This window comes from Mastigoproctus giganteus, chromosome 7 (assembly GCF_048544385.1).
Source record: "Mastigoproctus giganteus isolate SK-2022 chromosome 7, ASM4854438v1, whole genome shotgun sequence".
NCBI classification, from domain to species: domain Eukaryota; kingdom Metazoa; phylum Arthropoda; class Arachnida; order Uropygi; family Thelyphonidae; genus Mastigoproctus; species Mastigoproctus giganteus.
The window spans coordinates 211,125,631-211,141,377 of NC_143581.1; the positions used below are offsets into that span (position 1 = coordinate 211,125,631).

General features: G+C 35.9%; 1 protein-coding gene across 1 annotated transcript in view; it reads left to right on the top strand.

Annotated features, from left to right (window-relative positions):
• The window catches only part of LOC150083648 (uncharacterized), a 250,721-nt gene that overhangs the window by 150,264 nt on the left and 84,710 nt on the right, over positions 1 to 15,747 (top strand). Inside the window, exon 19 of the mRNA XM_090378554.1 lies at positions 9,695 to 10,113. Coding sequence (XP_090234680.1) covers positions 9,695 to 10,113 — 419 coding nt within the window. The remainder of the gene's footprint in view (positions 1 to 9,694; positions 10,114 to 15,747) is intronic.

The window sequence follows — 15,747 nt, forward strand, 5'->3', positions numbered from 1 at the left end:
AGGCTATCAATTTCCACGACAAGGGATGGAAGTTTATTCCACCAACCAACCACCCACTGGCTAAAGGCAAATTTCCTCACGTCTATCCTACATCTGTCTTTTCTCAATTTGAATTTATAAGAGCACCCCTTTGTTCCATTCACTAATCTTGTTGCCCTTCTCTGTACTCATTCCAGCATCTCTACATCTTTCTTGAAATGAGGCCTCCAGACCTGTATACAGTACTCTAGGTGTGGTCTGACCATTGCCTTACACAAGGGAATAATCACCTCCTTATCCCTGCTAGAAAAATTCCTATATATCATCGACAATACACCATGAGCTACTCTTGCAGCCCGTCTGCACTGCTTAGAAAACTTCATATCTGCCTGCACAACCACCCCCAGGTCCCCTTCATTCTCTACCACTGTCAGTGTAGTACCACAGAGTTGATACGTTGCTCTGGGGTTGCTGTTTCGAATATGTAGTACTTTACATTTGTCAATGTTAAGCTTCATTTGCCACCTCGAAGCCCATCTGCTCAACCTTTCCAGATCCTGTTGCAGTAGCATAGTGTCAGTAGTGTCCTTGACAATCCTGCCAACCTTCGTATCGTCGGCAAACTTGGACATTAAGCTTGATATACCATCATCAATATCATTTATAAATACAGAAAACAATAATGGACCCAATACTGAACCCTGAGGGACTCCACTAATAACATTAGTCCACGATGAGCAGTGTCCATTGATTACCACTCTCTGTCTTCTCCCCCTCAACCACCCCTTTATCCACAGCAGCAATTTGCCTCCAATGCCACACTGCTCCAATTTGTGCAGCAGTCTTCCATGTGCAACAGTATCAAAAGCCTTTCTAAGATCCAAGTATATAATATCAAAGTTATTCCCTGCATCCAGTTCTTTTGTGACTGCATCATAGTATCCAATCAAATTGGTCAGGCAAGACTTCCCCATAACAAAATCATGCTGTGTCTGAGCTATGACTGAAGTCTTGTCTAGATGATCCTGCAGTGCTTCTTTAACCAGTGCCTCCATTAATTTTCCAGGAACAGAAGTTAAACTAACAGTTCTATAATTATTTGTGTCACTCTTTGATCCTCCTTTGTGAATTGGGGTTACATTTGCACATCTCCAGTCCATGGGTACTTCCCCTGAGTCCAAGGAAGCTCTCATAATTATGGCTAAGGGTTTGCTTACTTCCTTTAATATAACTGGATAGATCCCATCCACCCCAGGTGCCTTTCTTGTATTTATCTTCAACAATTTCTCCTCCACTTTACTCTCAGTTATTGCAAGATTCTCTAGCTTACTGCCAGAGTTGAATACACCTCTGGCATTCCCCTCGCTGAATAACTCCTCATGTGTGAATGTCGATGCAAAATATTCATTCAGTTTGTTAGCTACCTGAGCAGGATCATCAACAGTTGACCCATCGATATCAAGTGAACCAATCTGATTCATCCCCTTCCTTCTAGAGTTTACATAAGTAAAGAACTCTTTGCTGTTTTTCTTTGCATCCCTTGCCAAAGATTTCTCGTAATCTGCCTTCGCCTGCCTAACCTCCTTTGTAACTTGGTTACAGATCAACTTGTATCTATCATAGGCTTCTTTGTCACGTGTTAATTTGTATGTATCCCATGCATTTTTCTTCTCTGCCATATGTCTCATTAGTTCATCTGACATCCACTTAGGCCTAAAACTTGAACAATATTTCTTAGTTGGTATGTAAAGCCTAGTAGCTTCCAAGATAAGTTCTTTGAATGCTTCCATTTTTGAATTTGCTGTTGGTAACATCATCAGTTGGTCCCACTGTATAGAATTTAAATACTGTCTCAGTCTATCATAGTCGCCTTTACGAAAGCAATAACCCTTCCCTTTACCCCTAATGGTAGTTACCTCTTTGAGTAAATCCCACTTCAGCACACTGTGATCACTGCCACCTAGTGGTTCATTTACCTGCAGATTCTTAATGCATGAAGAATCACTACTGATAATCAAATCAAGAGTATTACTCCCTCTAGTTGCCTCCCGAACATGCTGATGTAGAAAACAATCATCCAATAAATCCACAAAAGCCTTGCTAGTGTGTGAGTGACCAGCCCCCAAATTCCAATCAATATCTGGGAAATTAAAATCCCCGTTATAAGACTCTCTGATTTACTGGCCCATTCTATTTCCCCTTACAGTTTCTTGTTATACTCATCACAGTCATTAGGCCTATAGCACACTCCTACTCTCAATTTTGATCTCCCAATGCTTATATCACACCAAACTGACTCGACACTGCACTGTCCAGCAATGTCGAATGGCTTCACTTCCTTGGATTTTATGTATTTCTTAACTAATAGCATAACCCCTCCTCCCTTCCTACCCTGTCTATCCTTTCTGTAGACATTGTACTCCCCAAATTCCAGTTCTGCATTCCTTATATCTGTGTGACACCACGTCTCTGAAATCCCCACAATATCTGCCTTTGATGTTTTGAGCAATACCTCAAATTCATCAAATTTATTTACTAAACTCCTAGCATTCGTGTACACGCAAGTATACATGCACCTGTTCTTTTTCTTAGCTACCCTAAAACAACCTATGTGTTTATTTGTACCCCAATGATTCCCAGTAGTCTCTGAACTATCCTGCATCTTATTTTCCAGGCTCCGGCTCATTCCAATAGAAGCAGTGCAAGAATCACTTTCACCTCTGCCAGTGGCTACTGTTAATCTATTAGTCCTTGTATCCCCCCAATCTAGCAGTTTTCCGACCCACCTAACACTGCCTCGATAGCATCAGCAAACATTCTTGCACCCTTTCTATTTAAGTGTATCCCATCCCTGTAGAAGCAGTCTCTCCTGTTAACAAGTACAGACCAGGCTGAAAAATATTCTACCCCTTGAGCCTTGCACAATCCTTCCAGGGCCAAATTGATCGACAGGGCTCTCATCATATACTCCCTCCTATAGTGTCTGGGCAGAATTGCAGACACTTTCGAATTCAACCCTAATTCACGGCTTTTTTTCAACAGTGACCTGTACTTGTTAAGTAATTCCGCCGGTCTCCTACTCTTAATATCATTAGTGCCAACTTGTACAACTATATCACCTTTTGTGCCCTTAAAAGATGATATCCGCTCTACAACCTCATCAACCTTTGCTCCTGGCAGACATACCCTGGTCCTGTTCCACCTATCCTTTTTACAAAGCATGTTTCCCGTTTCCCTGACAATAGAGTCACCAACAACTACTAGTTCCTTTGGGACCAGTGCATTCTGCCTTGGGAGCTGCCGCTGTGTTGCGCGATGACCAAGTGGAAGCTCTGGCATTGGTGTGGGCAGCTGAGAGCTTGATGGGCCCTCTCACTTTTAAGGCTTCGAGGGCATCCACCCTGTCCTTCAAGCTCTCATATTGGCCCATAACAATGCTGAGTTGTCGCCTGATTTCCTTACACTCCTTGCATCGCGCGCACACACAAAGACATCCCCCATGGCAGTATCATGTCCCGTACCTGACTGCTCCATAAACATCAAGCAATTAGTGCATTTTAATAGGCTGTGATTCAGAGTGAAACTGCCCCCCCTCAGTTCTCCCCTGAGCCACAGCACTCCCATTAGCTTGAGCCTTTTGCTTTGCTGCTCTGGTCAGAGTCATGATTTCGATTTAATTTCAATAAAATTTCAATTTCAGTACAAAATTAAAACCCTAAACTTATATCTCAACACAGTTATAACTCTATATTTATGTTTCAGTATCGAGTGTTATCTACGAAATCCCTTTATATAACTTCCGTATCAAGTTAAATATTAATTATTTATTTTTTACTAATTATTTATGTTACGTAACCCAAGTCGTTATATGTATAGTTAAAAGTACAATTTAATTGACAATGAAGTTCAACAAGATTAATTATTTATCTGATTAATTGACAATATTATGTACTATACTATACTATATTATGCTTATGTCTGACATAAGCTCAGACATAAGCATCACTTATGTCTGAGTGGTTCTCCATAGCCTGAGTTGTCGCAGGTCTGGAGCAGGAATACAGTAGCACACACTCTTTGAGTAGACCGTGGTTCAAGCCCCTGATTTCTAAATATGGTCAATCTGCCAACCCCACACTGGATCAGCAAGGCAGATTATGATCCATTCCCTCAACATAGATCATTGGGGAGTCTTCCATCCTCCATTGGGTTGATAATGACTTCAGTTTATATCTGAGTGACAACGTGTCTCCAATATTCCTACATTGTCTGCATTTGATGACTTAATCAGTATTCAAATTCATAAAATTATTTTTTATGCACCTAGCATTAATGTACATGCAAGTATATATGCACATGTTCTTATTCTTAGTTACCCTAACATAGCCCATGTATTTACTTGTTTCATGATGACCTACAGCAGGACTTGAAATCCCCATCTCCTTGTTTTCGAGGCTGTTGCACGTTCCAGTAAAAGCTGTGCAATAATCACTTTCACCTCTGCCTGCAGCTCTAGTTTATCTGTTAGTCTGTGTATCCCCCACCCCCCAAGAAGCAATTTTTCAACTTGCCTATCATCACTCATTGCCTTGATAGCATCAGCAAATATTTTTGCACCCCTTCTATTTAAGTGTACCCCATCCCTGTAAAAACCATCTCTCCTGTTAACAAGCCCAGGCCACAGAAAAATTCATAAATCTTGCACATTCTCTCCAGGGGTGAGATTATTGAAAATACTGCAACGTGTACTCCCTCCTATTGTGTCTGGGCAAAATTGTAGACACTTTAAAATTCAGTCCTAACTTGTGACTTTTTCCCAGCTTGCCTTGAACTTGTTAAGTAAGTCAATCTTGTCTCAACATAGAGATAGATCAAAATAAAAGCATCCCCAATTGGAATCCTCCTTCCCGACTTTATACTGTAAATTTGTTAAACACAAAATTTTTGAGGAAAACAGATTATCTTTATAAAGCTCACGTTTGTTAGGCCAAAAAACCTTGTATATAAGGATACTCTTATTTAATAAGGATAAAAGGTTATATTTAAAAAAGTCAGCCACAGAAATGGCTGACTTTTCAATCTTAATTCCATTAAGATTGAAAATGTGAGCTGCATATCATAACTTGACATTTGTAAGAGTCGTTTATGTTGTCAAGTGTAGACTGAAAAATGGAATTTCACCAATGAATTTTTAAGTACCTTGATTCCACCAAACTTTTCAGAAAATTATTGTCTACTAGATGCACTGCACTGTTATATACTTATTTGTGGATGTGGCAAAGCTAATGGAAACTAACACATTAAATACAAAATGATGCCTAAAAATGACACAATTTAAAAAATATAGTTGTACTTCATATGTGATGGTTACTTGTGTTGTTAAAGTAAAAAAACATTTAAAAATATCAGAACTGCCTTTTAATTTTAGACTTTTAATATTATACTAGCCATTTTCTGCCAATTCAAAATTGCTGTTTTGCTTGCAAATTATTATTATTATTAGCCATATGGTGCAAGGAAGCCTGAAGCTTATGCTGCACCAGCAAAAAAAAATTCCCGAGTTACCCTGAGAGAGTCAACAATAGAAAGGAATCATCAAGAAAGAGAAGAATGATGATATCCAGCTCAGGACCCTGGGTGTGCCAAGCCCATACTCACCAGATATGAGTCCCCAGGGTTAAATATGTGTTATCGAAAATGTAGGTTGCAGAGTGGTGAAAGTTTTATAATAATCATATAGTTTATAAAAATAAATTTCATTATAGTAATAAAAGTGTAATAGAAATTTAAAATTCAGTTTGAAAATATATGATAATAGCTATTTCATTCATCATTCAGAATATTGTGGAAGTTAAAATTTATAGTGATAATTTTATATTTTGTGATTTTCTATGATTTTCTTGTTCGAGTTTACATGCACATATGCACATATTCATGTGCAGACAAATGATAGCCCTGAAAATTTGCCAATATAATTAGAAATTCTGTCAAAGTCAGTGCTTGTAAGCTAATTTTTGGTCTACTTTCCAAATCTGGAATATAAACCAAATAAGCGAGATACTTAGATGTCAGTAAAGCTTTTGATGCTATACCGTTATCACCTGTACAGTTGTTATTTAAGTTACTACTGTGGATAAAGGGATGGTTAAATGGCAGGAGACATAGAGTGGTTATAAATGGCTGCTGTTCTTCATGGACTAATATGATTAGTGGGTTTCACAGGGGTCAGTGTTGGGCCCTTATTGTTTTTAATATTTATTAATGATATTAAATTTGGACAAATTAATCTTTGTATGTGCGAAATACCCCCACAAACAACCTTTGTAAAGTACTAAATGGTAATAAGATTAGCAAAAAATGAGACACTGCATAAAAGTTTCTTATTTTCATGTTTCATTTAATTTTTCTTTAATCTTATTTGTAGGTATTTCAAGTTTGATGTGTATAAGTTTCTTGATGATACAAAGGTGAGTACAGTAGTTGATGACAGTAATCAGGGTATGCTCTTTTAAGGGAATATACCTAAACTCAACAGATGGGCTGGAAAATGGCAATTAAGGTTTAACAGTGACAAATGCAAGGTGCTTCATTTGAGTAGCAGGAATTATAGAATAACATACCATCTGGGTAGTGCCAACCCCAATGTAGTGGAGTATGAAAATAATTAATTTGAGATTAATCTGAGCATTGCAAACAAGCTGCTAGAATAGCCCATGGGGTTCAGCAGGGACAAAGAGATGATTATTCCATTGTATAAGGCAGTGTCTATATAACAGGTACAAAACCTGAATACTGCATACAGGTTTGGAAACCTCATTTTAAGAAGGATATGGATCCAACAGATCCATATCCTTCTTAAAATAGAAGGATATGGATTTCTTCCCCCCCCCCCCGTCCGAAATTTATCTAGCTACTATCAAGAAACAAATTTTACAACCCTTTCCCTCTGAAATAAAATTATACTTACGCTATGCCAATGACATCCTAATTATAGGCAATAGACCCATCATTAACAATCTCTTTTCAAAATTTAATTCGGTACATGACAGGCTAAAACTCACCCTTGAATTCGGAATGAACAACCAGATCAATTTTTTCAATCTCACCCTCTATATAACAGGTACAAAACTATGTACAAAGATCTTCAGAAAAAGCATGCACACTGGCAAGTACTTACATTTCTCTTCACACCACCCCCTCAGCACTAAAAAAGCCGTCTTACACAACCAAATTCACAACGCCTTAAAATTTAGCCCCTCACAAGATGACCTACATAATGAACTTCAATACCTTACCGAAAAATTTCTAGCCAGAGGTTACTCCCCTCAACTCATCCTAAATACAATTTCCACTGCCAAAAATAAAATTATTAATCCAACCATACACAACAACAAAACCAACACTCATATAGTCATCCCCTACCATAGTGAACTCGCAGGACAATTCCGCCGTATTTTTAGTAACACAGAGCCGACCAGGCTAGCCAGGTGGGTAAAGTGCCTGCCTGGCAACCCAAACGTTGTGGGTTCGAATCCTGCCTCGGGCTTGGATCAGAGTAAAAAAAAATGCAAAAGTAACTTTGGGAGGTGCATTATGGCCATAAAAGCCGATGCGCCAACAACTAACGAAAAAAAAAAAAAAAAAAAAATTAACACAGACATTTCTCTCATCTTTTCCGCTTACAATAAACTAGGATCTTTTTTTAATTCCTATAAAGATATACACACTTATTCCACCAACGATCTTAATAATATAATATACCTCATAAAATGTCAGCCAAACTGTGACGCCTGTTACATTGGCAGCCTACCACCAAATTCGGTTCTTCCAAATCCTCCAACACCTACGCATATTACCATTTCAACAGTTTTAGAACAAATCAAGCCAGTACAGAACTCACAATTCATGCCCAAACCCACAATCACACCCGTCTCGTTGACTCTGCCATTACCATTATTAAATTCAAATCTAGTTATAGAATTCTTCAATATGAAGCACTCGTGATTGAATGGTGTTGACATCATTCTAATCTTAAAATTATTAACGGCAAATTCCCCTTCAACCTTTCACGGTTAAATTTCCCACGTGTCAAAAAGTCCATCACGAGAGTATAAACTTAAACCTGTAAAACAACACATGTTCTCTACTCATTCAATTGCCAACTGAAGATGTTATTATTTAATGAAAGTCCTTCGTAATGACTATTGGCCTCATCGTATTATTTTATTCAAGCTTTTAAATTACTTCTTCTCTCTTTAATGACAACCAAGGATCAGATGTGTACACTTCTACCTCCTTGCGCTTATTTTAAATTCCGTTTTTTTCTCTTCATTTCCCCCCTTAGTTTCTTAGCTAACAGTTCAACCTAAACACTAACCACCTCTTCTCAATACACCACTGCAGATTTATTCAAGATGAGTACCGTTTTTTTTTTTTTTAAGCAATTGCTATTCTATTATAGAAGTGGGTAATTTGAATAAATTTAAGAAAGGTTTGGACAAATTAACCTTTGTATGTGTGAAATACCCCACAAACAATGTAAAGTGCTAAATGGTATAATAAGATTAGCAAAAAAATGAGACACTGCATAAAAGTTTCTTATTTTCATGTTTCATTTAATTTTTCTTTAATCTTATTCAGTTTAATGTTTCATTTAATGAATTGTTTCATCTTAATGAAAAGCTTAAGTTGCAAGCTGAAATAAATAACTTTTGCATTAATAATGTGATCCAGACAAAATTTCATTTATGTAAAGTAGGTAAAGAAAGTTAACAAGAGAATTCAGCATTATATATGATTAATGGTAATAAGAATATTTGCCCAGATTTTCAGATATTACTGAATTCATACATGTTGCCTGTGTTTTTAAAATAGGTAAGTTACTTGAATTTCAAACAAAAAAAAATAAAAAATTAATACCGTATTCCTGGCAGGGTATACAATACATTGCCAGGGCTGCTTTTATTTCAGTCAACCATTTTGAAACAAGATGGCCATCACTTAAATTAAAAATTTAAGAATTACCTCTTTTTGGAATTAGTGAAAACCAAATTTACATTCATATGAGAAGGATAGTATTCGTAAGTTGTCTTGAACTATTTTTTTTTTGTTTTTATCTACTGTCTTAAAACAAGATGGTGGCCACTAATATTATACTCTAGACTCATTTAAAACTCATATATAGAAACTCTGCTAGAAACCAAATCTACAGTACATAATATGCAAATTACTTTCCTAAAGGACTTCTTTTTTATATATATATAAGTTTGAAGGTAGAGAATAGGTAATGGTAAAGAGCTAACAGAACTGAAAATGTAATTACGGAGAACAAGAAAGGGACATTCTCTGTAATTACTTTTTCACTTCCGTTAGCCCTTTACCATTACCTATTCTCTATCTACAACCTTATGTATCCATTATGGTCATTGGGTTCTTTCTGCTTTATTTTAGCAGTGTCTCTGGTCCATAAACCATTAATTAATAATAATTTATACTGTTACATTCTTCATAAAATTTTTATAAAAAATTATATATATATATATATATTACTGAATTTCAGATATTACATTCTTTTTGTTTTAGCTTTGTCCCTTTCATCTTGTTTCAGCTTCTTTTCATTCTAACTTATTACATTCTTAAGAGCTAATATAACTAATCACTAGTTTTTGTTTTTGCCTTTTTTTATTTTAATATATGTATATTATTATTATTTTAGTTTAAGAATACTAATCAAGCTCTTGAAGCTCTTCAGAAGAAGTACTTAGAAGCACAAAATGAAATTCAAGAACTTAACAAGAAATTATGTATGCAGCGTTCAGTTGATGAATTTTGTGATATAAAATCCTTGCAGGTTGAAAATGAGCAGCTCATTATTAAATTAAAGGAATTAGAAATAAAAGCCAATCAGGCTGTAATATGTAATGATTGTGAACAAGTCCAGAAGTTAAAATCCAGTTTAGAAGAGGAAATAAATACTGTGAAGTTAAAATTATCTGAAAAAAATATTGAAGTAACAGCTTTAAATGTACAAATTGAACAACAAAAGAATTTCTTCATGGAGTCAGATAAAGATTTGAGGAAAGTGAAAGAAGAAAATCAATTATATAGAGAGAAAAATGATAGCCTTCAAGAAAGGTAAGTAAGTTCTTTTTATAAGTGATTTAAAAGCTTAGTTTTCTTCAGAATAGGGAAACAATATCAGGCTGCTTCATGTCTTTTATAATTAAGTACATTTTTAAATGATATATTTTCTAAATTCATTTATTTAATAATTTATTATTATTAAACAGAAATAAATGAAATGAAACAGACTTAAACAGGTTTAACTTAAAGTTATTTTCATCCTTCTAATTTTTTTGCAATCATTAAAGAAAGTATTGTGGATAAAAATTATATACCGTATTTCCCCATGTATAAGACGCTCCTATGTATAAGACGCACCTTAATTTTGGGGCCCGAAATTTGAAAAAAAATGTATTACATAAAGTTATTGAACTCAAGTTTTATTCATCATAAAATTCATACAACTCATCACTGTCAAAACTCCCATCCATTAGCTTGTCCTCATCTGTGTCTGATGACAAATCACTGTCTTCGTGTATTGCCTCGTCCTCAGTTCCATCTATGGCATTTGAAATGCCACACTTCTTAAATGACTTGACAACGATCTTAATCTTGATATTATCCCAGGATATTTTCACCCAGGTACAAACTTCTCCTATAGTTGGTTTCTTCACTCTTCCTGCTGGTGTCAAATTGTCCCCAGAAGACTTCATCCATTGGTTCCATTCGTCTCTCATGGCAGCTTTGAAGGGTTTATTAATGCTGACATCAAGTGGTTGGAGCTGGAATGTCAAGCCTCCAGGTATGACAGCAAGTTTTGTTTTTTGCTCTGCAACAATCTTCTTTGTATTTTTTGTTATGTGTGCCCTGAACTGATCAAGCACCAATAGGGCAGGTTTGCGTAAGAGCCCACCCGGTCTCCTGTTCCAAACTTTCTCAAACCAGATCTTCATCCAATCCTGATCCATCCAACCCTTGTCATGAACGTGGACAATCACTCCTCGAGGAATGTCTCTTTTGTTTTGCGTTTGAAAATCAGCATAGGAGGCAGCTTGGTTCCGTCGGCACAACAAGCTAGAACAACTGTATAATGGCTCTTTTCATGTCCACTTGTCTTCACAGTTACAGTTTTCACCCCTTTCTTATCAACAGTTCTGTTACTTGGGATATCAAATTGAAGGGGGGACTTTGTCCATATTTGCAATCTGTCCCAACTCAAACTGATGTGTCTTCCAACATTGAATGACAAAACGATGAAATTCAAGGACCTTCTGCTCATAGCTTTCAGGCATCTTTTGGGCAAGTCTGGTGCGTGTATGCATGCTTAGTCCATTCCGTTTCATGAACCTGAAGCACCAATTGTGTCCTCCTTAAATCAGTAACTTCTTTTTCATCAGCAATTCTTCTTGCCTCATGCTGAACCATCTTTGTGGACACAGGAATTCCAATTGCCCTTTGCTCTTCAATTCCCTCTCTAAATCAGGCCATTTTGCTGACTTGCCTCTCATGGCCTTCTTCTGCCATGGCGTTTTCAGTAGGGTTTCTTCTTCTTCTTCTTCTTCTTCTTCTTCTTCTTCCCGTAGCCAGTCTCGGATTGTTTTCTCAGTTGGAGGAAGACCAAACTTACGTTCAGCAGCACGATTTCCATTCACTTTTGCAAACTGGATCACTTTTAACTTGAATTCAGCACTGTACGAAAATGTTTTCTGAGCCATTTCTGGGCAGAATATGGCAAAACGTAACCCAATATACCGGTAACAAGTGCAAAACAATGAGCGCAAAGACAACAAGCGCAAAAAAAGCGGGAAATGCAAGTAAAAAAAAATCTACAATCACTGTATAAGACGCACCCAGTTTTTAGACCCAAAATTTTCCTAAAAAGGTTGCGTCTTATACATGGGGAAATATGGTACTGTCCAACATTTCATGATTTAATCCACTTTTACCAGTGAAAAAGCACACGACTGTATACCTGATAATCTGTTGTGCATATTACTTCAGTACTAGTTTATAGTGATTGAAATCACTTTAATAATGAACTATACAGGAGCTTTGTGAGCAGGAATAAGGAGATGATTATCCCATTGTATAAGGAAGTTCTCAACTGGTGGTTTGCGAACCCCTGGGGGTTTCTGAAACTGTTCCAAGGGGTTCGTACTAAAAATTCTGTGATGGCTTCTGCTTAGATTTACATAGGAAATATTCGAAACAAGATTTTGAAATGAAAAAGCAGAATGATTAGGATAAGAATAAATTTTAGATAGTGTAAAATAAGTAGCTTAATAAGTAATAGATATAATTTTAGTTCTGTTTCCCAGAAAAAGAGTGCCCTTAACTGGAACGAATCATAAAGAGTGGCAGTTGAAAGCTTTGAAGTGTTTCCAGTGAGAAAGGTAGGGAAGGAAAGATAGATACTTAGCTCAAGCATCTAACAGGTTAATTTATATAAATGTAATAATTAAATGAAGGCAAGGAGGAATGAGGCAAAATAAATAGAGAGGTATTTGATTGGCCAGGTTGTGACGTGTATAAAGGGGAAAATGGTTCATGGAAGAAATATAATATATTTCTTCCTCGCCAAAACTCCATATATTATATAGAATAAATTATAATTATTATATATAAATTATTAATAAAAATATTATTATATAAATTATAAATAAATGAAATATATTATACAGTCCATTCCGGTTATTTAGGACACATCATGACTAGTGCATTTTGGCCCAATTAAGCGGCTGCCCCAATTTTCTGAAGTTTCACGTAAATAGTTAAAAATACAATGTACCCCCCCTTTACAATTGGTTCAGTGTACAATCAAATCACATTACGACGAACTCACCATAGTAAAGTACCGTTCACTAAACGATGTGTAGTAAGCCCTTGTCATTGTGATCACGTTTGTGAATTGAATTTTAATTCTATTAAACAGCGATTCTAATTAGTGAAAATAGGAGGAATATTATCCACAGGCTATAAAAGCAAAGATATATTAAGCACAGATTTACCCTTTATTACCTTACCAATTAAAAAATTAAATTATACGTGAAAATCGGAAGAATATACATGATAATCGGATAATTAATACGTACTGGAATATGTACATACTAACTAGTTGACATTTCTGTTCACTGACATTTGTGGGTGGGGGTTAAAATTTAAAACAGTAAAAAGATAAGCAATCAATAACAAAGAACAAGGCACATACAAATCGCAAGTAACATAATATGCGAAAGTGAGAACGGAATAACGAGTTACAAAGCTTTAAAAATAGGAATGAAGAGAAGATCTTAAAATTAATTTTTTATATGATTAAAGATTTCATGGAAGTGTAAACACATTTCACCATAATAACCCACAGAATTCCAGCTGTCCGTATTATCGCAAATTCAATAAGATCGAGTTTACTATCCATTTATGATAGATTTCACTAACAGAAAACCCCAATAAACAGGTGATTGCTAATTGTTTTTATTGATTTATGGTTGTGACCTCCAGAATTTCGACCGAACCACGTGGTACCGTCGGAGACAATCGTAGGGTAATCTCCAGTGCTGTGGTCTCCTGCCCTGATTAAACGGCATGCTGTCCCAATTAAGCAAAGTAAGCCCTGGCTATTTTCTCGATTGGTTTCTGTTTTTTAAGATTTGCCCCAAATTAACGGCTGCCCCGATTAACCAGTGGCCCAAATAACCGGAATCCACTGTATATATTTATGGAATTTTGGCACGAAATCAAAATTCCATATTTTATATAGAATTTTGCACGAAGAAGAGAGTGGTATTTGAAGAAGGAAAAAGGGGTTGACGAGTCAGTCAAAAGTGGAAGAAGGGGGGTTCGCAAGTCAAAAAAGGTTAGGATCTGCCGATATAAGGCAATGGTTAGGCCACATCTCGAGTACTGTATATAGGTTCTGGAGGTCTCATTTTAGGGGCGCCTCCATAGCCAGGTGGGCAGGAGCAGCAGTGTGTAGCACACACTTCTTGATTAGACCGGGGTTCAAGCCAGTGATGACCAAATACGGAGGATACGGAAAGGTCAGGGAATAACCACCGCATATCCCCGGAGCAATATGGCCTTAGTTGCTAATGCTCCTAAAAACCAAGTAACAACAACCATCTCATTTTAGGAAAGTTGTGGATCTCTTGGAATGGATGCAGAGCAATGCCAACTGGATTAGTCAAGAACACAAAGGGATACTCTTACCACAAAAGATCAGTTGTGCAAATTGCAGTGCTTGGAAACTACGTATTTTCGAGGAGACCTAATCGAAGTGTTTAAGGCTTTAAATAAATGGAGTAAACTTAATGTTGATGGTATTCTGGTTCTTTCTCAGACAATGCACATAAGGGGCATAAACTTAAATCGAAAAAGAAGGGCTGAAAGATAGAGATGTGAAAATTTGCCTTCAGCCAGAGGGTAATTGATTGTTGGAATAAACTGCCATTTGGTGTTATAGAAATGAGCAGTTGGAATAAATTTATGGAAGAATTAGACATTATCAGAAGGGATGGACAAATGAAGTGGGTGGTGGTAGGGTTTTTTTTTTTTTTTAGCTAATGTTGTATAAGCTTGCTTCCTTTTTATCACTTGCCAGTACTTCTACTACTTCTACTAATAATAATAATAATAATAATGGTAAAGAATATACCATATAATACTATAAGACATTTCTTTGTAAAACCTGTATAACAAAGAAATGCTTCATAGCTTTCAGTGCAAAAAATTATAATTTATTTATTTATTTTTATTTTTTTTTGTAATATGGACTAATACCATATTAGAAAAAAAATTGTGGGGAAATACAAGAATGTAACTTGTTGATAAATGGTTACATCATCCACTGTATTTAAATTTGGGTTTTAGGTTTTTTTTTTTGTTTAAAAATTATTATGTGACAGCTAAGTTCATCCTCAAGTATACTGGCTAACTGAACAAAAATTCAAAAATTATTAAGCAGAGTTGCAGTTTATTACATTACCTCTCCTCTTAATGAAGATGCACTCTTTAATTTGGTCCATCAAAAGTTTAAGATAAGTATGAAAGCAGTGATGTCAAATTCAGAAGGGTTTCACAATAGTGTGGACACCACTCATACCTGTGTAGCATTATATAAAGAAATTTATTAAATACCTTAGCAGAATGATGCCTTGTACAACAATACCTGCCCTCCTGACTAGTAAGCCTTGTAAAGATTTATATTCTGTGTACTGCTATTTTCATATACAATATATGGATTTCTGTGTATAGCACAAACATATGTTTGGCCTCAAGATAAAAATTTATAATCATTATATAGCTAGTGCTCTTTTCAAAATTATGAAAATTAAAAGGATTATTTTGTCCTATCATGTTTTTGTGGCTAGCAAAATTTAATGCAGTGGGCCTTAATACTCATTGCATTAAAATAAGAAGAACAAATAAATAAACAACAAATTTTGCCTTTACTATGAATTTTCTTGATATTCCACTACTTTCAAACAAATGCATTACCAAAAGGTTAACTTCCATATATCTAAAAGATTAAATACTGATATATGAAAGCTTGTTTCAGGACTTACTGTTCCCTCAACAGGTAGCAGGTGATATCTGGGGAACCAACAATAATTTCTTGACAAAACAATAGTAAAGGAGCTGTTTTATGTGAACTGACGTGTAATATGCGAAGTCAGAACTTTGAAATTATGAAAAATAGGAGGACTATCT